Here is a 27,884-nt window from a genome sequence, read left to right as displayed (position 1 = left end):
ATTAATCAAATATTTTTCAGAAACCGAAAGTAAAACGACATGCACTTGAATGACTCTTTGATGACACAGGTTTCAGAACAATAAGGAAAGTTTATTCAAAATCCCAGAAAGAGGCATAAAAAATCCCAGATCAATCAGTCAATCACAAATCAATATCACCATCAATGATAAGCAACATCAACAGTAAATTAAATTGATAGACACCTTCAGAGCCCTTAATAACTATACCCTTATTGCCAATAAAATATGTTTTGTATTTTACAACTTTATGAGAAGCACAGTAATTAATATATAGAAAAACAGGTTCTTACCTTCTACAACTTTACATACTGTTTTTTATCTCCCCCCTCAGGATGATCAGTCCCTCAGTTGGCGTCTAAAAACTCTACCAGCTACTTTAACACACTTCTATCAATGAGGAAACCTTAAGGATCCCTCCTAGAATTTTACTTTAACTGAGAATAATACAAATCTAAATATGAGAATAATAAAAAACTCAATGTATTTCAAGCTATAAATCTAAATATGAGTATAATATAAATCTAAATATGAGTATAATATAAATCTAAATATGAGTATAATATAAATCTAAATATGAGTTTAATATATATAAAAATATATTTCAAGCTAAAAAGCTACAGCAGAAATCTTCTTCCATCAGTCCACAGGTTGTTGAAGCTAATAGAGAGTCGTACCCTTCTCCAGAATGATGCCTCCTTTATACCCTCCATCTTCCTTTCTGTTAACTCATTGTGGCTAACACCTGCTCCAATGATGCATTCAGTGGTTAGCACCTAATGTGGCCATCACTCAAAAGGTGCTCTTTCAGCACCCACTAACCCCCATCTTTCCTCACATAGGCAGGACGTCTAGACAGGATGCCTCCTCCTGGCTGCTCTGACCGGGGGATTCCCAAAGCAAGATAGCACCCTCAGTACACTCCATTATCATTAACTTTTAAAACATTTATTTCTAAACATGAATTTTTAAACATTAACATTCCCTTCTCAATTATAATCCCACTCGAACCTATTCTTCCCATTACTTCCTAAACATTCAACATTTTTAAAACCCTTCAACATTATACCATTTCATCATTATAACATGTCATTACCAACCTCCTACAGACCATAAGGCCTTGTCCTTTAAACCTAACCAACACAGTCTACAAGCATCGTACCTTAAAGCAACCAACATTAAAACATTCTGAACCATTTCACTGCATTACTTGAATCACCTTTTAATATCTCCCACTATATGTTTCCCAATGCTTCCAACATTTAACATATTTAACATTTTATTACTATCTTAATAAATTAATTTCTTCTTATTTTCTTTAATCAATGTCAATTCTCTCAGAATGTTCATTCTTCTTTGAGTTCCACGTGGTGGGTGAGACTGAACCTTCTTTGTGTGTGTGTGTGTGTGTGTGTGTGTGTGTGTGTGTGTGTGTGTGTGTGTGTGTGTGTGTGTGTGTGTGTGTGTGTGTGTGTGAGAGAGAGAGAGAGGGAGAGAGAGAGAGAGAGTGATTGGGGCCTTCCTAACCATGTCCTCTGTCACAGAACTGGGCCTTGCCTACTACTCTTGAAACTACTATGTCCATCTAAGACCTGATGTTTTACCAGATCTCAAACCTCTTGTCTGTCAGGAAGGGTCTTCTGTCCTGGATTCAGCCTTCTCTTCCTGGACTAAGACCTGATGTTGTTTCACCAGATCTCAAACCTCTTGTCTGTCAGGAAGGGTCTTCTGTCCTGGATTCAGCCTTCTCTTCCTGGACTAAGACCTGATGTTGTTTCACCAGATGCTCAAACCTCTTGTCTGTCAGGAAGGGTCTTCTGTCCTGGATTCAGCCTTCTCTTCCTGGACTAAGACCTGATGTTGTTTCACCAGATGCTCAAACCTCTTGTCTGTCAGGAAGGGTCTTCTGTCCTGGATTCTGTTGTTGAAGAGTCTATAGAACATGATAATTATTAATCATTATTATTATTATTATTCTAGTCCTGTGTGGCTCAGTTGGTAGAGTGTTTGCAATGACAGGGTTGTGGTTTCGATTCCCACGGGGGACCAGTACGGAGAAAAAAAAGAAAGAAAAAAAAGGATGAAATGAAACTGAAATGAAACTCACTGAATAAGAGCTTCTGCTAAATTACTAAAATGTAAATGTACATCATTAGACAACACATCTCCATCCTCCAACTGTTGCCCCCAGCAACAGACACACCCATATGATCTCACACACACACACATGCTCTGCTCACCGTCACACACACCCTTACCGTACGGTGTGTATTGAAGTGTTGGTAGAGACCAGTTGGAGTATTCTGTCAGTCAGAGCATCAGTGATGTCATTGTGACTCAGGCTACGAGAGAGAGACAGAGCGAGAGAGAGAACAAGTGATCAGACATTTGTCATCTAGTATCACAGACACAGAAACACACACACACAGTGAAAGCCACTCACTCCAGGACTTGTACTTTATGCAGGTGTGTGATCAGGGGCTGTAGGTGGTGGTCTGTGAGTTGACAGTGGCTGAGGTCCAGTTCTGACAGACCCTCTGAGTGTTCCAGAACCAGGGCCAGAGATCCACAGGCCTTCTGGTCCAGCCTGGTCTCACTGAGGTCCAGCTCCCCATCCAGGGCTCTGCACAGGGACTCTGTGTGCCTCAGCAGCCCCTCTTCAATCCCCTCACACACAAGGTCCAGCAGCTGAAGTAGCAGAGCTTTGCTGGGGCTGAGAGGACAAGAAGCAGAGACAACATTATGACACAGAGTAGGTCTAACTCCTACTGATAAACTAGTTGGTCAAATGTTTGTCTTTGTGTGTCTAACCTCAGCTTGACAATATGCAGGATGGGAAGCAGCTCCCTCAGTGCTCTGTCCTCCACCTCACAGTCTCTTAGGATGAGCTGGACCTGGTTCTGGACCAGCTGGGTGCTGTGTTGGTTCTGCTTCAGAACAGAGCTGATGGCCCTGCAGTGGTCAGTGGTCAGACACAGAGCCTTCTCCTGGTCCTGAGCTGACAGGTCCACAGAGGAGGAGCAGGAGAAGTCCAGCCTGTAGTGCAGAGACCTGAGCAGCCATACTGCTGTTGGTGGTGGTGGTGCCCCCTGCTGGATCTGAGAGGCAGCACAGCACTGGAGGAAACTCAGCAGTAACCTCCTGTCAACACTACAGAGTGAGAGAGAGAGACAGAGAGAGACACAGAGATACAGAGACAGAGTATGAGAGAGGATAGAGAGAGAGACCTATTTTCACAGCATCACACATTAAAACACTGATAAACACACTACAACTCTGTTAGTCAGGTCAACTCCCAGGCGTTCCCCTTCAATTCCACTCCTAGCTGAGGTTAAGGTTAGTACATTACACTAAGGTTAGGGTTAGAGGTTAAATCAGTCAGGAAGTGGAAAGCCTCATAGTTCTATCCATTCTAGCAGGGTCAAAGAGTGGCAACTAAACCTGAGTTGGGAGACTCTGTCCAGAAGAGGCAGGATGCTCTCTATCTCCCCCGGTGGTATGGAGGTCCACAGCAGGTTGACTTTGACTTGGTGGCTGTGCTGCAGGGTAAAACACAGAGCAGTACACTCCACTCTGTCCAGCTCTCTGCTGTTCAGGTTGATCCAATGGTCTGAAGACCTCAACAAACTGGACACACAGTCACTGGCTCTACTGTCATAGATCTGTCTGATGGAGGACTTTACAAAGCTGGAACTGGACCTGAACAAACATGGAGAATGGATTGTTGTGGTTATGTCAAGGTTTTATAAAGAATAACTTACATAGTAACAACTGGCTGGATAGGACATTAATAATTAACGTCTATAAATATTGAATAAAGATCTCCCACCTCTTGAATAAAACCATAATGATATTACAGAGGACAACTCAGAACAACATGTCACTGGATACAAATAGTTATTTTATTATTTCTAGAAAGTCTGAATAGAGAAAGAAGTTCTCCCACCTCTTGAGAGTAACCCTTCCCAGAAAGGGGAGAAGATCTGAGATGTTCTTCTCTAGAAGCCTGTTCTTCCTGAGGTCCACAGTGATGTTGTGGGTTGAATGCTGCAGCAGAGAGAGAAGCACTTCCCAGTCCAGCCTGCAGGAGGTCAGGTCTCCACCAACCTTCTCCAGGAACCACTGAGTCAAGTCCTTGTCCTGAGCTTCATACACAACTACAGTCAGCTGCTGCAGAGTGTCTGAGTTCAGTCTAGGAGGTTGGAACATACAGGCAGTCAGAAATATGAAGAAAAACACATGAATGAAGTTACTATTTCTATTTAAAAAACATCAGCTTCAGACTGACCTGAGAGAGAGAGGTCCCTGGTGACACAGCAGTGTGATGAGAGAGTGACCCTGGAACCAGAAGTCAGTCAGGTCCAGACACTGAACCCTCCAGAGTCTCAGCAGGGACGCCACACTACTCAGAGCCCTGGATAACACTCTCTCTGGTGGCTGGCTGCTCTTTAGGACCAGGGAGAGTTCTGGGACAGTCAGTGGAGGAGCACCTCTCTCTGTCCTCATAACCAGTCTGGACAGTTTCACTGCCATACCCACATTCAGCCTGGAATGAAAAGACAAAACTCAAGTCACTTTAAACAGAGAAACCTTGTCAGATAAATACTCAGTAGGAAAATCAATTATTCAATAGACCTGTAAAAGCTGTCTTACTGAACATACCTGAGCTTGTGCAGCTTTGACTCATGTCTCAAAAGAAGTAAGGCTCCTTGGAGAGAGATCTTGCTGGGGGTGAGAGTGAGGTCCACTCTGGAGGCACAGAGACCCAGGACTCTCCCCACAGACCTGCAGGTTTTCCTGGGTAACTCTCCTCCCAGTGACAGGGTGGAGCCCAAGGCCTGGAGGAGAGAGGCCAACTGCTGGTCCTCCTCTCTGGACCTCACAGGGATGGATTCACACACAGTCTGGAAGAACCTGTCATCATCACAGCTGAAACAGCAAAACATGGGGGACATCGAATCAGATATTTAGGAGACAGTGACACATGGATTGTTGTTTTGGCTCTGTACTCCAGCACTTTGAAATAATACAGTGACTATGAGGTTAAAGGTCAGCTTTAATCCGAGGGTATTTTCATACATATCAGGTGAACTGTTTAGAAATTACAGCACTTTTTGTACATACAGTCCCCTGCAATAGTTTTCAATCCCCTTAAGACTTTTTATTGTGTTACAACCTGGAATTAAAATTCATTGAATTTGAAATTTTTTTTGTCAAAATAAGAAATGAATGAAAAATAACCACTGACTAAATACAGAAACATCATCGTCAAACTAAGTGGAATAAACATTTGAAATATAATTTCCTGAGAAACATGGTGAAAATACCCTCAAATTAAAGCTGACAGTTTGACCTTTAACCTCAGTCATTGTATCATGTCAAAGTGTACAGAGACAAAATAACAAATGCATCACTGTCCCAATACGTCTTCCTCACTGTACATGAATACCTGCCTGTCATATGGAAACACCATGTCACAGAGAAAGTTACATAATATACATGACATTTGGTTTATAGATTAGATATTTGGAATATAAACATTCAGGTTTAATATTACAACATTTCTCAAAGATAAAATTCACAAGATTTCTAAAAGACAAATGTCTAGCATCACATCATTTAGATAAATGAACAATATATCTGCGACGTTTAGTAATGCAACATATTTGTTATGTCAGGAAATCAGCTGATAAATGTTACCAGATACACCAACACTTGAAGTTTCTACAAGATAATAACCACTAGCATCACATAATCACTAACCACCACACATGTTCAGACTCACCTCAGCTGTGAGATGTAGGACAGACACTGAAGGAAACTCCTCACTTCACTCTCTTCATCTGACCAGCCCTTCAGCTCTACTGGTTTCTTCTCTGGTTGGAGTTTCAGCACTTCTAGGAGGAGGGAGGCCTTTCTCTCTGAGAGGTCTATGGACCAGGCTGCAGGAGCTGACTGGTAAACTGGCTGTAATGCTGGAAGGAAACTCCTGCCTGTTTGAGTCTCATAGTCCTTCACATGTGAGTACAGATCCAGCAGGAAATCACATTGATATTCCTTGATCTCATCATCATCATCATCACAGAAAGGAAAGGTGCTGTAAGTCCACACTGATGATACCAGCTTCAGTGTCTTCTCTCCTGTCTGCTCCTCCCTCTCTGCTGCTTGAGACAGGAGATCCACCAGGAACTTGATCCGCTTTGAGGGATCAGACCTCCGTGGATAGAATCTACAACAAGGACAGTAACAGCTGATTCAGACATGGATGAACACATGAAACCAGTCATAGTTAAAGATATATGAAGTAGTTATACATTTACATAATGTGCTTTGGTTATATGTTAAAGTATTTAGTTTTAGAGACATTCACATGATTTATCTGTGACATTTAGTAATGTAACATTAGTGATGTCAGGAAATGGGCTGATAAATGTTCCCAGATTCACCAACATGTGTAGTTTTATACGGAGCCTTCACCGTGTGCTGCCACTTTGCATCAGCAGTCAGAAAGGAGACTCTCTGGGGGCAGTTTGATAGTGTGATGCTGCACAACATCTGTTTGTTTTCCCTCTTCCCTCACTCACTGTTCTCTCTCACTCTCTCTCTCTCTCTCTCTCTCTTCCCTCACTCACTCTCTTCCCACACTCACTCACTCTCTCTCTTCCCACACTCACTCACTCTCTCTCTTCCCACACTCACTCACTCTCTCTCTCTCTTCCCACACTCACTCACTCTCTCTCTCTTCCCTCACTCACTCTCTCTCCCTCTTCCATCACTCACTCACTCTCTCTCTTTCCTCACTCTCTCTCACTCTCTTCCCTCACTAACTCTTTCCCTCTTCCCTCACTCTCTCAATTCCCTCACTCTCTCTCTCACTTCCCTCACTCACTATCTCTCTTCCCTCACTCACTCTTTCCTCACTCTCTCTCTCTCTTCCCTCACTCCCTCTCTCTCTCTTACCTCAATTACTCTCTCTCTCTCTTCCCTCACTCACTCTCTCTTCCCACACTCACTCTCTCTTCCCACACTCACTTACTCTCTTCCCTCACTTACTCTCTTCCCTCACTCATTCACTCACTCTCTCTCTCTCTTCCCTCACTCACTCTCTCTCTCTTCCATCACTCACTCTCTCTCCTCATTCACTCTCTCTCTCTCTTCCCTCACTCACTCTCTCTCTCTCTTCCCTCACTCAGTCTCTCCCCTCACTCGCTCTCTCTCTCCCCTCACTCGCTCTCTCTCTCCCCTCACTCGCTCTCTCTCCCCTCACTCGCTCTCTCTCTCTTCCCTCATTCACTCTCTCTCTCTTCCCTCATTCACTCTCTCTTCCCTCATTCACTCTCTCTCTCTTCCCTCATTCACTCTCTCTCTCTTCCCTCACTCACTCTCTCTCTCTTCCCTCACTCACTCTCTCTCCCTCTCTCTTCCCTCTCTCTCTCCTCCCTCTCTCTCTCTTCCCTCACTCTCTCTCTTACCTCACTCTCTCTTTCTCCTCCCACTCACACTCACTATCTCTCTCTTCCCTCACTCACTCTCTCTCTTCCCTCACTCACTCTCTTCCCTCACTCACTCACTCTCTCTCTTCCCACCTCACTCACTCTCTCTCTCTCTTCCCACACTCACTCACTCTCTCTCTCTTCCCTCACTCACTCTCTCTCCCTCTTCCCTCACTCACTCACTCTCTCTCTTTCCTCACTCTCTCTCACTCTCTTCCCTCACTAACTCTTTCCCTCTTCCCTCACTCTCTCAATTCCCTCACTCTCTCTCTCACTTCCCTCACTCACTATCTCTCTTCCCTCACTCACTCTCTTCCTCACTCTCTCTCTCTCTTCCCTCACTCCTCTCTCTCTCTTCCCTCTACTCTCTCTCTCTCTTCCCTCACTCACTCTCTCTCTTCCCTCACTCACTCTCTCTCTTCCCTCACTCACTCTCTCTCCCTCCTCTTCACTCACTCTCTCTCTCTCTTCCCTCACTCTCTCTCTCTCTTCCCTCACTCACCTCTCTCTCCCTCACTCTCTCTCTCTCTTCCCTCACTCACTCTCTCTCTCTCTTCCCTCACTCACTCTCTCTCTCTTCCCTCACTCACTCTCTCTCCCTCACTCACTCTCTCTTCCCTCACTCACTCTCTCTCCTCTCTTCCCTCACTCACTCTCTCTCTCTTCCCTCACTCACTCTCTCTTCCCTCACTCACTCTCTCTCTCTCTCCCTCACTCTCTCACTCTCTCTCTCTCTTCCCTCACTCTCTCTCTCACTCTCTCTCTCCTCACTCTCTCTCTCTCTCTTCCCTCACTCTCTCTCTCTCTCTTCCCTCACTCACTCTCTCTCTCTTCCCTCACTCACTCTCTCTCTCTTCCCTCACTCACTCTCTCTCTCTTCCCTCACTCACTCTCTCTCTCTTCCCTCACTCACTCTCTCTCTTCCCTCACTCACTCTCTCTCTCTTCCCTCACTCTCTCTCTCTCTCTCTCTCTCCTCACTCACTCTCTCTCTCTCTTCCCTCACTCTCTCTCTCTCTTCCCTCACTCACTCTCTCTCTCTTCCCTCACTCTCTCTCTCTCTTCCCTCACTCTCTCTTCCCTCACTCACTCTCTCTCTCTCCCTCACTCACTCTCTCTCTCTTCCCTCACTCACTCTCTCTCTTCCCTCACTCACTCTCTCTTCCCTCACTCACTCTCTCTCTCTTCCCTCACTCACTCTCTCTCCCTCACTCTCATCTCATCTCTCTTCCCTCACTCACTCTCTCTGACCTCACTCACTCTCTCGCCTCTTTCTCTCTCTCGCCTCTTTCTCTCTCTCTCCTCTTTCTCTCTCTCTCCTCCCTCACTCACTCCCACTCTCCCTGTCCCACTCTCTCTCTTCCTTCACTCTCTCTCTCTCGTCTCTCTCATGTCCCTCTATCTCTCTTTCACTCTGACTTCCCTCTCTCCCTCTCTTCCCTCATTGTCTCTTTCTCTTACTCACTCTCTCTCTCTTCCCTCACTCTCTCTCTCTCCTCTTCCCTCATTCTCTCTCTCTTTCTTCCTCTACTCTCTCTCCCTCTTCACTCACTCTCTCTCCCTCACTCTCCTCTTCCCTCATTCTCTCTTCCCTCATTCTCTCTCTCGCCACTCCTCTCTCCCTCACATCTCTCTCCCCATCACTCTCCCCCCTACTCCTCTCTCTCTCCCTCATTCCCTCACTTTCTCTCTTCCCTCACTCTCTCTTCCTCTCACTCTCTCTCGTCTGTCTCTCTTTGTCTCTCTCTCACTCTCTTCACTTACTCTCACTCTTCCCTCACTCTCTCTCTCTTCCTCACTCACTCTCTCCCGCTCTCCCTGTCCCACTCACTCTCTCTTCCTTCATTATCTCTCTCTTCCCTCACTCTCTCTCTTCCCTCACTCTCTCTCTCTTTCCTCACTCTCTCTCTCTTTCCTCACACACTCACTCCCTCACTCACTCTCTCTTCCCTCCTGTCTTTCTCTCTGTCTTCCCTCAGTCTTTCTCTCTCACTCTCTCTCTCATATCTCTCTCTCACTTTCTTCCCTCACCCTCTCCTTCCCTCACTCTCTCTCTCTCTTCCCTCTCTCTCTTCCCTCACTCTCTTCGCCTCACTCTCTTCCCTCACTCCTCCTCTTCCCTCACTCCTCCCTCTTCCCTCATCTCTCTCTCCCTCTCTCCTCTCTCTCTCACTCTCTCTCTCTTCCTCTCACTCTCTCTCTCTCTCCCTCACTCTCCCCCTCCCTCTCTCTCTCTCTCTCTCTCCCCTCACTTGCTCTCTCTCTCTTCCCCTCTCTCTCTCTTCCCTCCTCTCCCCCCCTCTCCCTCACTCTCTCTCTCTTCCCTCACTCTCTCTCTCTTCCCTCACTCTCTCTCACCTCCCTCACTCTCACTCTTCCCTCACTCTCTCTCCCCCTCACTCTCTCTCACCTCAGTCTCTCTCTCTTCCCTTACTCTCTCACTCTCTCTCCCCTCTTTCTTGCCTCTCCTCCTCTCTTCCACCTCTCTCTCCCTCTCCCCCTCACTCTCTCTCCCTCTCTCTCTCTCTCTCCCTCTCTCTCTCTCTCTCTCTCTCTCTCTCTCTCTCCTCCCCTCACTCTCTCCAGTGCTTTACACTGCAGCAGTCTTTATTATTGTTTTCAATGCTCTTCCCTTTGAGGTTCAGCGTCGCTGGACTATTATTGCCCTGCCAGACATATTTGGGTTGACATTTTAGTTAAAGGGAGGTTTCTTGCCAGTTTATTGTGTCTTGTTATTTGAACTGTATTGATGTGGTACTAATGACATGTGGCCCAGAAGATTGTGGACATTTTAAGGCCTTTGTTTGTCTATGACCCCCCACCATTCATACCCTCTGCACTCCTCCACTGGGAGGTAATACAGATTATTACAAATCCTCTAATGTTGATGACTGGGTTCTTTCTTGTAAATAGTTTCTATGAAGTTGCCGTTAAATTGCTCTGCCATCATTATTGTATGAGGTATTATTGGTGGGGTTTCCCCTGTGCTGTGATGGGTGTTTTATATGGTGTGTCTTATCTTTTCTCTCCACTGGCTATCTGGCTAACAGGCTACACTCTAGACAGTCTCTTCTGCTGATGTGTGTGTGTCTGGTAGTGGGTCTCTCTCTATCCTACTCCGTTCCTTTCTGCAGGGTTAATACCTGCCTGGTGCCGCAACAAAATCTTTACCTTTACCCCTCTCTAACAATACTGCTACAAGATTTACCAACACTTGAAGTTTTATATGTCAAATGTTTCTACAAGATAATAACCACTAGCATCACATAATCACTAACCACCACACATGTTCAGACTCACCTCAGCTGTGAGATGTAGGACAGACACTGAAGGAAACTCCTCACTTCACTCTCTTCATCTGACCAGCCCTTCAGCTCTACTGGTTTCTTCTCTGGTTGGAGTTTCAGCACTTCTAGGAGGAGGGAGGCCTTTCTCTCTGAGAGGTCTATGGACCAGACTGCAGGAGCTGACTGGTAAACTGGCTGTAATGCTGGAAGGACACTCCTGCCTGTTTGAGTCTCATAGTCCTTCACATGTGAGCACAGATCCAGCAGGAAATCACTTTGTTTAGAATTGTCTCCATTGGGAAAAGGAAAGGTGCTGTAAGTACACACTGATGATACCAGCTTCAGTGTCTTCTCTCCTGTCTGCTCCTCCCTCTCTGCTGCTTGAGACAGGAGATCCACCAGGAACTTGATCTGCTTTGAGGGATCAGACCTCCATGGACAGAAACTGCAACAAGGACAGTAACAGCTGATTCAGACATGGATGAACACATGAAACCAGTCATAGTTAAAGATATATGAAGTAGTTATACATTTACATAATGTGCTTTGGTTATATGTTAAAGTATTTAGTTTTAGAGACATTCACATGATTTATCTGTGACATTTAGTAATGTAACATTAGTGATGTCAGGAAATGGGCTGATAAATGTTCCCAGATTCACCAACATGTGTAGTTTTATACGGAGCCTTCACCGTGTGCTGCCACTTTGCATCAGCAGTCAGAAAGGAGACTCTCTGGGGGCAGTTTGATAGTGTGATGCTCTTCTCTCTCTTTCTCCTCTCTATATTATCCTTCAGTGGAAGAAATCTGAACAAACAGTTTAAAACACAGATGATATACAGGTGAGTGATGAGGACTGATATGAGTAACAGGGTTGGGGAACTGAAAACTAATACCACCATATGACTCCATCTTTTAAAACAATGCAACTATGAACTGGAATTTTGTTCAATTTAAATTCCTACTGAATTAGAGTTTCTACAGCATCTTCATATGTGCATGTATTGAAAAGATAAAGACAGTGTAAAACATAAATACTATCTACACCAGTTCAATGACATAGGGACTCTTGTTGGATAAACTCACTCACCTCAGCTGTGAGATGTAGGGCAGACACTGAAGGAAACTCCTCACTTCACTCTCTTCATCTGACCAGCTCTTCAGCGCTACTGGTTTCTTCCCTGGTTGGAGTTTCAGCACTTCTAGGAGGAGGGAGGCCTTTCTCTCTGAGAGGTCTATGGACCAGACTGCAAAAAAAAATGTAAAAGTTAATTTAAGTTTTAGTTTAAAGTGCGATTTAAATATTAGTCATATTAACACTAATATACTGTAGACACATTATAAACATGTAGCTACATAGTCATATTAACACTAATATACTGTATAGACACATAATAAACATGTAGCTACAGAGTCATTAACACTAATATACTGTATAGACATAATAAACATGTAGCTACATAGTTATATTAACACTAATATACTGTATAGACACATAATAAACATGTAGCTACATAGTCCTATTAACACTAATATACTGTATAGACACATAATAAACATGTAGCTACATAGTCATATTAACACTAATATACTGTATAGACACATAATAAACATGTAGCTACATAGAGTCATTAACACTAATATACTGTATAGACACATAATAAACATGTAGCTACATACACATAATAAACATGTAGCTACATAGACACATAATAAACATGTAGCTACATAGTCATATTAACACTAATATACTGTATAGACAAATAATAAACATGTAGCTACATAGTCATATTAACACTAATATACTGTAGACACATAATAAACATGTAGCTACATAGTCATATTAACACTAATATACTGTATAGACACATAATAAACATGTAGCTACATAGTCATATTAACACTAATATACTGTATAGACACATAATAAACATGTAGCTACATAGTCATATTAACACTAATAAACTGTATAGACACATAATAAACATGTAGCTACATAGTTATATTAACACTAATATACTGTATAGACACATAATAAACATGTAGCTACATAGTCATATTAACACTAATATACTGTATAGACACATAATAAACATGTAGCTACATAGTCATAATAACACTAATATACTGTAGACACATAATAAACATGTAGCTACATAGTCATATTAACACTAATGTACTTTATAGACACAAACATGTAGCTACATAGTCATATTAACACTAATATACTGTAGACACATAATAAACATGTAGCTACATAGTCATATTAACACTAATATACTGTAGACACATAATAAACATGTAGCTACATAGAGTCATTAACACTAATATACTGTATAGACACATAATAAACATGTAGCTACATAGTCATATTAACACTAATATACTGTATAGACACATAATAAACATGTAGCTACATAGTCATAATAACACTAATATACTGTAGACACATAATAAACATGTAGCTACATAGTCATATTAACACTAATATACTGTATAGACACATAATAAACATGTAGCTACATAGTCATATTAACACTAATAAACTGTATAGACACATAATAAACATGTAGCTACATAGTCATATTAACACTAATATACTGTATAAACACATAATAAACATGTAGCTACATAGTCATATTAACACTAATATACTGTATAGACACATAATAAACATGTAGCTATATAGTCATATTAACACTAATATACTGTATAGACACATAATAAACATGTAGCTATATAGTCATATTAACACTAATATACTGTATGTCGGAATAAGAAGAATACAATTAGAGGTGTCAGGACTTGTTTAATGTAAAACGTCATCACATAATTTGATAATTAGCTAGGTCAGGACAGGGTAACCTTTATTTTCCTCATCATTCGTAAATAGTTATGTAGAAACTCACCATTTACAGGGACATCTGTCTCTCTGCTGGTTTCACTGGTGTCTCCTTCTCCATAGACAGCTGACACTCTGACTCTGTAGCAGGTACTGAGGTTCAGAGATATGATGCATTTACATTCAGGTCCTTCTGTTACCATGGTAGACCAGCCCTCCAGTCCTGCCTCTTTATATTCTACTTTGTAGTGGAGTACAGAGGCATCATCTTCAGACTCAGGCTGGAGCCAAGTCACTTTGATGGTTTCCTTTGTTTTGTTCAGCAGCCGGCTCACATACAGATGTTCAGGTGGGGATCTCAGGGTCTTGACCTCAATGACCTTGCTGAAGTCACTCATACCAGAGTGTTCTATAACAGAGTACCTGATCTGGTACAGTGTGAACGGTTTCAAACCTGCCACTACACAGGTTTCTGCAGGAGCCAGGGTCACTACCTCATTCCATGGCCGTTTGCTAACCTTCATAAAACTAGTAGTCATGACTCTGTACTCTACTCTGTATCTCTCAGGTCTTCTGATGGTTGACTGTGGAAACGTCAGGAGGACGCAGCTCTGTTTTATCTCTGCTACCTGGACTGGATCAGGTTTTAATCCCAGCAGGAAGTTGGTGGTGATGAGACTGCCTTGTTGATACAGACGAATGGAGGATGCAGGAACACTGATATCTGGTATAACTGCTGCAATGAACTTGATGTTCTCTTCATCTCTTCTGTCTTCATAGAATGTGGTGAACAAGCTGAGGTCTGACTGTATTTTCTGACTGACCTGTGTCTCCTGCTGTCCAGTGCGATCAGTTTGGTTCATGGTGTTCTCTTGTACAGAGAGTGTATGCTGCTCCATGGTGGAGAGGAATGAATCTTCATCATCTAGGGAGGTCAGAGTGAAACACAGTATCCTGTCTGTCTGTGAATCTAGAAGGACTGTCTCCAGCTCCTTCTCAGATTTCACTATGGGGAGGTTCTTGGTTTTGCAGATGTTAACAGCATTCACCTCAGCTTCCTTATTGTGAAGCCAGTGATCTAAAGCCTGAGAAGTGAACGGTGACTGATTGTGTTTCTTCAGAATCTCTCTGAACCACAACAAACCTGATTCACCATTTTCTCTAATGAACTCTGTGGCTTTGGCCAGTGCTTTCTGAAACTCTGCCTGATACTCTGACAGTGACTGTGAAAACTGTGTCAGTTTGTCCTTAGCATAAGGGAACCATTTCATCACATAGGCATTGGTGTGGTCTGACATCATTTCCTGGCACCTCATTGTGACCTGTCTCAGGTGTTCCAGAACTTTCTCAGCTCTGAGGAGCAGGTCTTCACTGATCTGAAACGCAACACAAGCCGCTGCATGGTCCAGATTCTTCAGAGGGTATAGCCAGACACGAACAGGCACTGCTTTCTCTCCTCGCTGCCCCAGACACTTTGGCAGGGACTGGTACACCTCTACTGCTGTGTCATAATCCATTGTGGTTGTCGGGTCTACGTCACTGTGCAAGGTGCATTGATACAACAAACTGTTTACTTTCTCTGAGTCTGTCAAACTTGAGAATATATCTTCTGAATTGAAGGTGTTGAGCATCTTCTTGATCACATCTTGCATCTCGGTTTTCTCTCGTCTTGCATTCCTTTGTCTGTTGATGTGTTTGCTGTCAAAGATAAAGAATGCTTGAGCTCCATAGAGGACAGCCATGACCACATGAGTTGCCTTTCGTTGTGTTCTGTCTGTCTCCTCCTGAAGCACCCTGTGACTGAGCATGTCCAGTCTGGTAGTGGTTCTGTACTGTAGAGTGACCCGGTCCTGCAGTGTGGACTGAACAGGATGGTTCAGGTATCCAGCAGCACCACCAACCTCCACCAGTCCAGACAGGACACTGGCTCTGAGAGGAGTGGTCACATCCAGAGCCCTGAATCTGTCCTGAAGGGAGTCTCCTTCAATACACTTCACCTCTGTGAGAGGCCGAGGGAGGGACAGCTGCATTGACGCAATGGTGGTGTTGTTCCACAGAAAAACATCTAAGGACATAAGAAACTTGAATTACCTGAAGAAATTCAGACTTTTCAATTATTTATTATTAAATTGGGTAAAGGAGGTTATTAAATAATTTGTTAACTTTACATTTCACAACCTTCAACAAACAATAAGTCATTAACCACTCCGATAAAACCAATGATTTGGAATGTAATGTTGAGTCACAGCTTAAACCAGACAAGCCTCAATGAACCTGCTTTACCCCCATCTATCACAGATGACTTTTATTGTGTTTTCTTACAACACATTATACACTAGAACACTCAGCAGTACATACTATAAATACAACCACAATACTCTGAAGTTTTTAAACTTTAAAAACATACGGTACCTGAACAAAATGAGTCACTGCGGCAGTCATACAACATCCCAAGATCTAAGGGACGACCGAGGGCAGCCACCACAACACTGTCTGATGTCCAGTCTGACAATCACAGAAAACACATGATAACATGTTGTGGTACAGGTCTAAAGGACGACCGAGGGCAGCCACCACAACACTGTCTGATGTCCAATCTGACAATCACAGAAAACACATGATAACATGTTGTGGTACAGGTCTAAAGGACGACCGAGGGCAGCCACCACAACACTGTCTGCTGTCCAGTCTGACAATCACAGAAAACACATGATAACATGTTGTGGTACAGGTCTAAAGGACGACCGAGGGCAGCCACCACAACACTGTCTGCTGTCCAGTCTGACAATCACAGAAAACACATGATAACATGTTGTGGTACAGGTCTAAAGGACGACCGAGGGCAGCCACCACAACACTGTCTGATGTCCAGTCTGACAATCACAGAAAACACATGATAACATGTTGTGGTACAGGTCTAAAGGACGACCGAGGGCAGCCACCACAACACTGTCTGATGTCCAGTCTGACAATCACAGAAAACACATGATAACATGTTGTGGTACAGGTCATTAAAGGTAGTGTCACGTCCTGACCAGTATATGGGTTATTGGTTATGGTAGTTTGGTCAGGACGTGGCAGAGGGTATTTGTTTTATATGGTTTGGGGGTTATGTGTATGTAGAGGGGTATTGTATTTATGTGTTCCGGGGTTTTTGGTATATGTTCTGGTGTTGGTGTTCTAGGTTTTCTAGTTTGTGTATTTCTTTGTTGGCCTGGTGTGGCTCTCAATCAGGAACAGCTGTACATCGTTGTTCCTGATTGAGAGTCATATTTAGGGAGCTTGTTTTCACCTGTCTGATTGTGGGTAGTTGTTTTTGCATTGCTTATAGTCTAGCCTGCAAAACTGTTTACTGTCGTGTTTCTCTATTTTCTTGTTTTTCCGTGTTCACATTTATAATAAATATAATGATGAGCACGCAACCCGCTGCGCCTTGGTCTAATCATTACGACAGTCGTGACAGGTAGTCATTTAGCAGTAATATACACTGAACAAAAAAATAAAACGCAACATGTAAAGTGTTGGTCACATATTTCATGAGCTGAGATAAAAGATCCCAGAAATGTTCCATACACACAAAAAGCTTATTTCTCTCAAATGTTGTGCACACATTTGTTATCATCCCTCTTAGTGGGCATTTCTCTTTTGCTAAGATAATCCATCCCCCTGACAGGTGTGGCATATCAAGAAGCTAATTAAAAAGCATGATCATAACACAGGTGAACTCTAAAATGTGCAGTTTTGTCACACAACACAATGCTGCAGATTTCTCAAATTTTGAGGGAATGTGCAATTGGCATGCTGACTGCAGGAATGTCCACCAGAGCTGTTGCCACAGAATTGAATGTTAATTTCTCTACCATAAGCCCCCTCCAACTTTGTTTTCGAGAATTGTGAGGACATCCAACCGGCCTCCCAACCGCAGACCACGTGTAACCACGCCAGCCCAGGACCTCCACATCCAGCTTCTTCACCTGCGGGATCGTCTGAGACCAGCCACCCGGACAGCTGGTGAAACTGTAGGTTTGCACAACCGAAGAATTTCTGCACAAACTGTCAGAAATCGTCTCAGGGAAGCTCATCTGCATGCTCGTCGTCTTCATCAGGGTCTTGCAGTTGGGCGTCGAATTGACTTCAGTGGGCAAATTCTCACCTTCAATAGCCACTGGCATGCTGGAGAGATGTGCTCTTCACGGATGAATCCTGGTTTCAACTATACCAGGCAGACTGCAGTATGGCATCGTGTGGGTGAGCGGTTTGCTGATGTCAACGTTGTGAACAGAGTGCCCCATGTTAGCGGTGGGGTTATGGTGTGGGGCAGGCATAACCTACAGACAACAAACACAATTGCATTTTATCGATGGCAATTTGAATGCACAGAGATACCGTGATGAGATCATGAGGCCCATTATCGTGCCACTCATCCGCCACCTTCACTTCATGTTTCAGCATGATAATGCACTGACCCCATGTCTCAAGGATCTGTACACAATTCCTGGAAGCTGAAAATGAGCCAGTTCCTCCATGGCCTGCATACTCACAAGACATGTCACCCTTTGAGCATGTTTGGGATGCTCTGGATCGACGTGTACGACAGCGTGTTTTAGTTCCCATCAATATCCAGAAAATTCGCACAGCCATTGAAGCAGAGCAGGACAACATTCCACAGGCCACAATCAACAGCCTGATCAACTCTATGAGAAGATGTGTTGCGCTGCATGAGGCAAATGGTGGTTACATCAGATACTGACTGGATTTCTGATCCACACCCTTTATTAAGGTATGTGTGACCAACAGATACATATCTGTATTCCCAGTCATGTAAAATCCATAGATTAGGGACTAATGAATCCATTTAAATTGACTGATTTCCATACAGGAACTGTAACTCAGTAAAATCTTTAAATTGTTGCATCTTGCGTTTATATTTTTGTTCAGTGTAACTCACCTTTGGTAAGAACAGTCTCATGTTGTAGTACAGGTCATTAAAGGTAGTCATTCAGCAGCAGTGATGTAACTCACCTTTGGTAAGAACATCCCCAAAGCCTCTGTAGAAATATTTTGCATGATAGGTCAGTTCCCAGGTTGCTTTCTCTAAAGTCTAAGGGACAAATAGTTTTAACATGAGAAAAGAGTTGGGATATTTCACCGATCTATGATATTGCTGACATAATACAGGATTATTATACAGTACCTGTTCCAGGTGGATTATTATACAGTACCTGTTCCAGGTGGATTATAATACAGTACCTGTTCCAGGTGGATTATAATACAGTACCTGTTCCAGGTGGATTATAACACAGTACCTGTTTCAGGTATTTATAACACAGTACCTGTTCCAGGTGGATTATTATACAGTATCTGTTCCAGGTGGATTATAACACAGTACCTGTTCCAGGTATTTATAACACAGTACCTGTTCCAGGTGTATTATAATACAGTACCTGTTCCAGGTGGATTATAACACAGTACCTGTTCCAGGTGGATTATAACACAGTACCTGTTCCAGGTGGATTATAATACAGTACCTGTTCCAGGTATTTATAACACAGTACCGGTTCCAGGCGGATTATAATACAGTACCTGTTCCAGGTGGATTATAACACAGTACCTGTTCCAGGTGGATTATAACACAGTACCTGTTCCAGGTGGGTTATAACACAGTACCTGTTCCAGGTGGATTATAACACAGTACCTGTTCCAGGTGGATTATAATACAGTACCTGTTCCAGGTATTTATAACACAGTACCTGTTCCAGGTGGATTATAATACAGTACCTGTTCCAGGTGGATTACAACACAGTACCTGTTCCAGGTATTTATAACACAGTACCTGTTCCAGGTGGATTATAATACAGTACCTGTTCCAGGTGGATTATAATACAGTACCTGTTCCAGGTGGATTATAACACAGTACCTGTTCCAGGTGAATTATAATACAGTACCTGTTCCAGGTGAATTATAATACTGTACCTGTTCCAGGTGGATTATAACACAGTACCTGTTCCTGTTGGATCATAATACAGTACCTGTTCCAGGTGGATTATAATACAGTACCTGTTCCAGGTGGATTATAACACAGTACCTGTTCCAGGTGGATTATTATACAGTACCTGTTCCAGGTGGATTATAACACAGTACCTGTTCCAGGTGGATTATAACATAGTACCTGTTCCAGGTGGATTATTATACAGTACCTGTTCCAGGTGGATTATAACACAGTACCTGTTCCAGGTGTATTATGTTGGTTAGTTCTGTCTTCTTTTGTTGGACATCTCTCCGCAATTTTGTTTCCGATCTTAATGCAGTCTGTTGGTCTTGATTTGTGTGTTTTAGCTTCACAGAAGAGAATAGATCATTACAGTAATATAATGCAGTACAGAAGCTCAGAAGCTCAATGTGTTATATTTACAGATTCAGGTGACTGAATGCTAAACCAGAACAGCATAGGAAACAACATGTACAAGTGACTGTTTGTCCTCAATGTGGACTAATGCTACATCCTAATGGTCATGGAGATTAAAAAGAACATTCTGGACACAATCATACAACACTAGTCCAGACTATAGACACACCCACCTCTTCAGTATCTCTCTCACTCTTTATGACATCATGGTTTCTGTGGTCCTGCAAGGCACACACCAGACAAACAGAAACCTGGTCTGTCTTACAGAAGACCTCCAGAGCTCTGTGGTGCAGCTGGCACAGTTTCTGCTCCAGGTTTCCAGTCACTTCCAACAAGGTGTGTCTCTGCAGAGCTGCTACGGTGTAGTGATGCCTGACATGGCTCTCACAGTAGGAGGCAGTGCAGGTCAGACAGGACTTCACAGCTTTGAGCTGTTTCTCAGTGCAGAGATCACAGACCACATCTCCAGGTCCAGCGTAGCAGTGCTTGGGAAGAGCAGGGACCTGGAACCCTGCCTGGTGGAGTTTCTCAATCACCTTCTCCAAGGCTGAGTTAGTGAGGGGGTCAGGACGTGTTCTGAATCTCTTTCTGCACTGGGGGCAGTCGTACTCTCCTGTCTGGGTCCAGTGGGTCTCAATGCACTGTCTGCAGTAACTGTGTCCACAGGGGATGGAGACTGGCTCTTTGAGAACCTCTGTACACACTGAACATCTGAAGTGGTCCTCTGTCAGTAGACTGGCTGTCAGCTCACTGTACACAAAGTGGTAGAGAAATGTGGTTGCTGTTTTAAAGACTGACTATACAGGGGCAAACCTACAAGATTCACAGGAATGTGGAAGCTGCTTTTTCTATGTTAGGTTCTTCACTTACCTGGCATCTTTTCCAAACATAATGTGCCTGTCCATGGACCAATCACTCTTCATGGACAGACACGGAGACCCCACCCTCTCCTGAATACAACTGTGGAAAGATCAAGGAGGGTTTTGTCATTGTGTGAATATGCAGAATTTAATAACCATTCATCTTTCATGTTGACTGTTTGTATATTTCTAAATGGACAGAAACAAAAATATCTGTATATTTCTAAATGGACAGAAACAAATATTTGGATATTTCTATTTGAGAATGATTTCACATGATATGCTTAAATACATATAACCACTAGGCTGATAAATAAAAACCTTTTTCCTTGGATTATTGAATTACCTACATCATGTGACATCAAGTTATCCATTTGGAGCGCAACATCGCGTTGTTAAAAAATATGTCTAAATTGGGCAATTGAAGACATATTTATGTTAACTTTGATTGTGTTTGATGAAAATGATAGACCATTCAAACGTTGTACGCAATATTATTCGGTAAGTGACTTGATGCCTACGGTGCCAAAGAGATTTGGTGTTGTTAAACGGGAGTGACGTATAACGGTAATATTGTAAAAATTCTGCTTTTAACAACCATCAGAATTGGTTATAAAAAGGTTATGCATGGTAACAGACAATAATTAACAGTAGGCAAAGTTATCGTGTCAGGAGAAAATTAAATCATAAACATTTGATGTCCAGTCACATTCACTGTGGTTGTCTGAAGCGTGCTGTAGAGTTCACAGCTGGCGATGCCTCATCGTGATTGGTTATTCCTCATAATTTGCAACAATGTCAATGAGCGTCATCAACATCTTTCCTTTGCGGTACCTCAAACTGTCCTGATTATCAGCTGAGATAAACTTATATGAGTTCATTTTACTCTTGGCTCAGAGTTTGTCTGAGCAGTGTCTTATCCTCCTAAAACCTACTCTGAGCAGTGTCTTAACATCCTAAAACCTACTCTGAGCAGTGTTTAAATATCCTAAAACCTACTCTGAGCAGTGTCTTATCATCATAAAACCTACTCTGAGCAGTGTCTTAACATCCTAAAACCTACTCTGAGCAGTGTCTTATCCTCCTAAAACCTACTCTGAGCAGTGTCTTATCCTCCTAAAACCTACTCTGAGCAGTGTTTAAACATCATCATAAAACCTACTCTGAGCAGTGTCTTATCATCCTAAAACCTACTCTGAGCAGTGTCTTATCCTCCTAAAACCAACTCTGAGCAGTGTCTTATCCTTTTAACACAATTCCTCACAGTATCTCACCTCTTTAATATTAGGAGAATTACAGCACTTTTTAAAGGGAGAATCTGTAGTTCAAACAACAAGAAAGCGGACACCATGTTTTTGGGCAAACAATTTAGGAAAGGGGTTGAGGAAAGGTGACCACTCTCAAATTCATGGATGGGGCTATGGATGCCAGGACTGACCATCCATGAGATCAAAATGGATGTTTTAACAATGTTATGAAGATAAAGAGTGTTTGTTGACGATTCAGTTGTTAACAAACATTGGAGTAAAACAAGCTTATATTTGAGGCTCTGATGATGTGCGACAGTTGAACTGAGCTCATGAAGCATTTACAAGCTGTTCCAGTCCACATCACTAGTAATATAGTCCTATTCCAGTCCACATCACTAGTAACATAGTCCTATTTCAGTCCACATCACTAGCAATATAGTCCTATTCCAGTCCACATCACTAGTAATATAGTCCTATTCCAGTCCATATCACTAGTAATATAGTCCTATTACAGTCCATACCACTAGTAATATAGTCCTATTCCAGTCCACATCACAAGTAATATAGTCCTATTCCAGTCCATATCACTAGTAATATAGTCCTATTCCAGTCCATATCACTAGTAATATAGTCCTATTCCAGTCCATATCACTAGTAATATAGGCCTATTCCAGTCCATATCACTAGTAATATAGTCCTATTCCAGTCCATATCACTAGTAATATAGGTCTATTCCAGTCCATATCACTAGAAATATAGTCCTATTCCAGTCCACATCACTAGTAATATAGTCCTATTCCAGTCCACATAACTAGTAATATAGTCCTATTCCAGTCCATATCAGTAGTAATATAGTCATATTCCAGTCCACATCACTAGTAATATAGTCCTATTCCAGTCCATACCACTAGTAATATAGTCCTATTCCAGTCCATATCACTAGTAATATAGTCCTATTCCAGTCCACATCACTAGTAATATAGTCCTATTCCAGTCCACATCACTAGTAATATTCCAGTCCATATCACTAGTAATATAAGCCTATTCCAGTCCATATCACTAGAAATATAGGCCTATTCCAGTCCATATCACTAGTAATACAGTTATATTCCAGTCCACATCACTAGTAATATAGTCCTATCAATCTCTCTCTATTATTCTGATATTTCACATTCTATTCCAGTCCACACCACTAGTAATATAGTCCAGTTCCAGTCTATATCACTAGTAATATAAGCTTCTTCCAGTCCATATCTGTCATAAGCGTCGTAAGGATTGGACCAAGGCGCAGCGGGTAAAGTGCTCTTCTTCTTAATTTATTTAAAGAAAACACTTAAACAAAAGACGAAAACAGTTCCATAAGGCTCCCAGGCTATACAGAAAATAACCACCCACAAAACACAAGTGAAACAAACACAACTAAATATGGCCTCCAATTAGAGACAACGACAACCAGCTGCCTCTAATTGGAGGTCCTACCAAAAACCCAACATTGAAATAGAAAGACATAAACATAGAACCTACACCAAAACACACAAAACAAACACCCCTTGCCACACCCTGACCAAACTACAATGACAAATAACCCCTTTTACTGGTCAGGGCATGACAATATCACTAGTAATATAGGCCTCTTCCAGTCAATATCACTAGTAACATATTCCTATTCCAGTCCATATCACTAGTAATATAGGCCTCTTCCAGTCAATATCACTAGTAACATATTCCTATTCCAGTCCATATCACTAGCATTGCTTATTTGTATTGCTTTAAAATATTTTGAATGCATTTTTATCTTATTAACACTTTGTTCTAGCTAGCTATTTGTAGAAAGCTATAAAGTAAACATAATATGGAGATGTGCACAGAACTTGATCAACAGTTTAAAAAATAGTATATTCCAGTCCACATCACTAGTGTTATAGTCCGATTCCGGGCCACATCACAAGTAATATAGTCCTATTCCAGTCCATATCACTAGTAATATAGTCCTATTCCAGTCCATATCACTAGTAATATAGGCCTCTTCCAGTCCACACAACGAGTAATATTGGCCTCTTCCAGTCCACATCTCTAGTAATATAGTCCTATTCCAGTCCATATCACTAGTAATATAGTCCTATTCCAGTCCATATCACTAGTAATATAGTCCTATTCCAGTCCACATCACTAGTAATATAGTCCTATTCCAGTCCATATCACTAGTAATATAGTCCTATTCCAGTCCACATCACTAGTAATATAATCTTATTCCAGTCCATATCACTAGTAATATAGGCCTATTCCAGTCCATATCACTAGTAATACAGTTATATTCCAGTCCACATCACTAGTAATATAGTCCTATTCCAGTCCACATCACTAGTAATATAGTCCTATTCCAGTCCATATCACTAGTAATATAGTCCTATTCCAGTCCATATCACTAGTAATATAGTCCTATTCCAGTCCATATCACTAGTAATACAGTCCTCTTCCAGTCCACATCACTAGTAATATAGTCCTATTCCAGTCCATATCACTAGTAATACAGTTATATTCCAGTCCACATCACTAGTAATATAGTCCTATTCCAGTCCACATCACTAGTAATATAGTCCTATTCCAGTCCACATCACTAGTAACATAGTCCTATTCCAGTCCATATCACTAGTAATATAGTCCTATTCCAGTCCATATCACTAGTAATATAGTCCTATTACAGTCCATACCACTAGTAATATAGTCCTATTCCAGTCCACATCACAAGTAATATAGTCCTATTCCAGTCCATATCACTAGTAATATAGTCCTATTCCAGTCCATATCACTAGTAATATAGTCCTATTCCAGTCCATATCACTAGTAATATAGGCCTATTCCAGTCCATATCACTAGTAATATAGTCCTATTCCAGTCCATATCACTAGTAATATAGGTCTATTCCAGTCCATATCACTAGAAATATAGTCCTATTCCAGTCCACATCACTAGTAATATAGTCCTATTCCAGTCCACATAACTAGTAATATAGTCCTATTCCAGTCCATATCAGTAGTAATATAGTCATATTCCAGTCCACATCACTAGTAATATAGTCCTATTCCAGTCCATACCACTAGTAATATAGTCCTATTCCAGTCCATATCACTAGTAATATAGTCCTATTCCAGTCCATACCACTAGTAATATAGTCCTATTCCAGTCCATATCACTAGTAATATAGTCCTATTCCAGTCCATATCACTAGTAATATAGGTCTATTACAGTCCACATCACTAGTAATATAGTCCTATTCCAGTCCATATCACTAGTAATAGTCCTATTCCAGTCCACATCACTAGTAATAGTCCTACTTCAGTCCACATCACTAGTAATATAGTCCTATTCCAGTCCATATCACTAGTAATATAGTCCTATTCCAGTCCATATCACTAGTAATATAGTCCTATTCCAGTCCACATCACTAGTAATATAGTCCTATTCCAGTCCACATCACTAGTAATATAGTCCTATTCCAGTCCACATCACTAGTAATATTCCAGTCCATATCACTAGTAATATAGGCCTATTCCAGTCCATATCACTAGTAATACAGTCATATTCCAGTCCATATCACTAGTAATACAGTTATATTCCAGTCCACATCACTAGGAATATAGTCCTATTCCAGTCCATATCATTAGTAATATAGGCCTATTTGTTTAACATGTTTTGTTACTACATGATTCCACATGTGTAATATTAAGTTCATGTCTTCACTATTATCCTACAAGTAGAAATTAATACAAAATAAAGAAAAATCCTTGAATGAGTAGGTGTGTCCAAACTTTTGACTGGTACTGTACCTGAGATCACCATTTGTAAATCCGATTGGTCGATACATGGAATGGTCACTTTTCAAGGAGAGTTGGCTTGGAGCAGGAGATGCTGCTCCCAAAAGCCTTTCAGACACAGAGAATAGTGTTCAGGTAAATATTAAAATCATTCCAGTAAATTACATTACACAGTATAACCAGTAGGATATACAGTTGAAGTCTGAAGTTTACATACACCTTAGCCAAATACATTTAAACTCAGTTTTTCACAATTCCTGACATTTAATCCTAGTAAAGATTCCCTGTCTTAGGTCAGTTAGGATCACCACTTCATTTTAAGAATGTGAAATGTCAGAATAATAGTAGAGATATTAATTTATTTCAGCTTTTATTTCTTTCATCACATTCCCAGTGGGTCAGAAGTTTGCATACACTCAATTAGTATTTGGTAGCATTGCCTTTAAATTGTTTAACTTGGGTCAAACGTTTCGGGTAGCCTTCCACAATAAGTTGGGTGAATTTTGGCCCATTCCTCCATACAGAGCTGGTGTAACTGAGTCAGGTTTGTAAACCTCCTAAACTTCCGACTTCAACTGTAGGGCAGTAGACCAACATAACAGTTAGTGAGATGATATAGGCCTATTCCAGTCCACATCATTAGTAATATAGTCCTATTCCAGTCCACATCACTATTTAATATAGTCCTATTCCAGTCCACATCACTAGTAATATAGTCCTATTCCAGTCCACATCACTAGTAATATAATCTTATTCCAGTCCATATCACTAGTAATATAGGCCTATTCCAGTCCATATCACTAGTAATACAGTTATATTCCAGTCCACATCACTAGTAATATAGTCCTATTCCAGTCCACATCACTAGTAATATAATCTTATTCCAGTCCATATCACTAGTAATATAGGCCTATTCCAGTCCATATCACTAGTAATACAGTTATATTCCAGTCCACATCACTAGTAATATAGTCCTATTCCAGTCCACATCACTAGTAATATAGTCCTATTCCAGTCCATATCACTAGTAATATAGTCCTATTCCAGTCCATATCACTAGTAATATAGTCCTATTCCAGTCCATATCACTAGTAATACAGTCCTCTTCCAGTCCACATCACTAGTAATATAGTCCTATTCCAGTCCATACCACTAGTAATATAGTCCTATTCCAGTCCATATCACTAGTAATATAGGCCTATTTGTTTAACATGTTTTGTTACTACATGATTCCACATGTGTAATATTAAGTTCATGTCTTCACTATTATCCTACAATGTAGAAATTAATACAAAATAAAGAAAAATCCTTGAATGAGTAGGTGTGTCCAAACTTTTGACTGGTACTTTACCTGAGATCACCATTTGTAAATCCGATTGGTCGATCCATGGAATGGTCACTTTTCAAGGAGAGTTGGCTTGGAGCAGGAGACACTGCTCCCAATAGCCTTTCAGACACAGAGTATAGTGTTCAGGTAAATATTAAAATCATTCCAGTAAAATACTTTACACATTATAACCAGTAGGATATACAGTTGAAGTCTGAAGTTTACATACACCTTAGCCAAATACATTTAAACTCAGTTTTTCACAATTCCTGACATTTAATCCAAGTAAATATTCCCTGTCTTAGGTCAGTTAGGATCACCACTTTATTTTAAGAATGTGAAATGTCAGAATAATAGAGAGTGATTGATTTATTTCAGCTTTTATTTCTTTCATCACATTCCCAGTGGGTCAGAAGTTTACATACACTCAATTAGTATTTGGTAGCATTGCCTTTAAATTGTTTAACTTGGGTCAAATGTTTTGGGTAGCCTTCCACAAGCTTCCCACAATAGGTTGGGTGAATTTTGGCCCATTCCTCCTGACAGGGGTGGTGTAACTGAGTCAGGTTTGTAAGCCTCCTTGCTC

At 41.6% G+C, this 27,884-nt stretch overlaps 1 protein-coding gene across 4 annotated transcripts; it reads right to left on the bottom strand.

Annotated features, from left to right (window-relative positions):
• Window positions 1-70: 70 nt before the first annotated feature.
• LOC106592710 (uncharacterized) lies at window positions 71-27,538 on the bottom strand. 4 transcript variants are annotated; one of them, XR_014391959.1, is made up of 21 exons: window positions 27,323-27,537; window positions 25,984-26,079; window positions 20,917-21,006; window positions 20,220-20,796; window positions 19,866-19,976; window positions 18,663-18,741; window positions 16,053-16,145; window positions 13,708-15,705; window positions 11,889-12,045; window positions 10,811-11,242; window positions 5,804-6,247; window positions 4,681-4,947; window positions 4,307-4,564; window positions 3,965-4,210; window positions 3,460-3,717; window positions 2,830-3,168; window positions 2,462-2,731; window positions 2,277-2,360; window positions 1,901-1,951; window positions 811-1,634; window positions 71-763 (listed from the first exon to the last, which is right to left on the bottom strand). XR_014391959.1 is itself a non-coding variant. In XM_082973835.1 (20 exons), exons 1-20 carry the CDS (start codon window positions 27,358-27,360, stop codon window positions 1,619-1,621), a joined length of 5,904 nt encoding a protein of 1,967 aa, XP_082829961.1. In that variant the 5' UTR covers window positions 27,361-27,537; the 3' UTR covers window positions 71-1,618. The 4 variants fall into 4 exon arrangements, 3 of the variants coding, with proteins under 3 accessions (XP_082829961.1, XP_082829962.1, XP_082829963.1); XM_082973835.1 differs by having other exon boundaries at window positions 71-1,634; XM_082973836.1 differs by lacking the exon at window positions 10,811-11,242 and having other exon boundaries at window positions 71-1,634; window positions 27,323-27,538.
• Between the last annotated feature and the right edge of the window lie 346 nt (window positions 27,539-27,884).

This window comes from Salmo salar, chromosome 04 (genome assembly GCF_965601325.2).
Source record: "Salmo salar chromosome 04, fSalSal1, whole genome shotgun sequence".
NCBI classification, from domain to species: domain Eukaryota; kingdom Metazoa; phylum Chordata; class Actinopteri; order Salmoniformes; family Salmonidae; genus Salmo; species Salmo salar.
The sequence above is the reverse complement of the archived record's forward strand: the minus strand, read 5'-3'. Positions and strand labels throughout refer to the sequence as shown.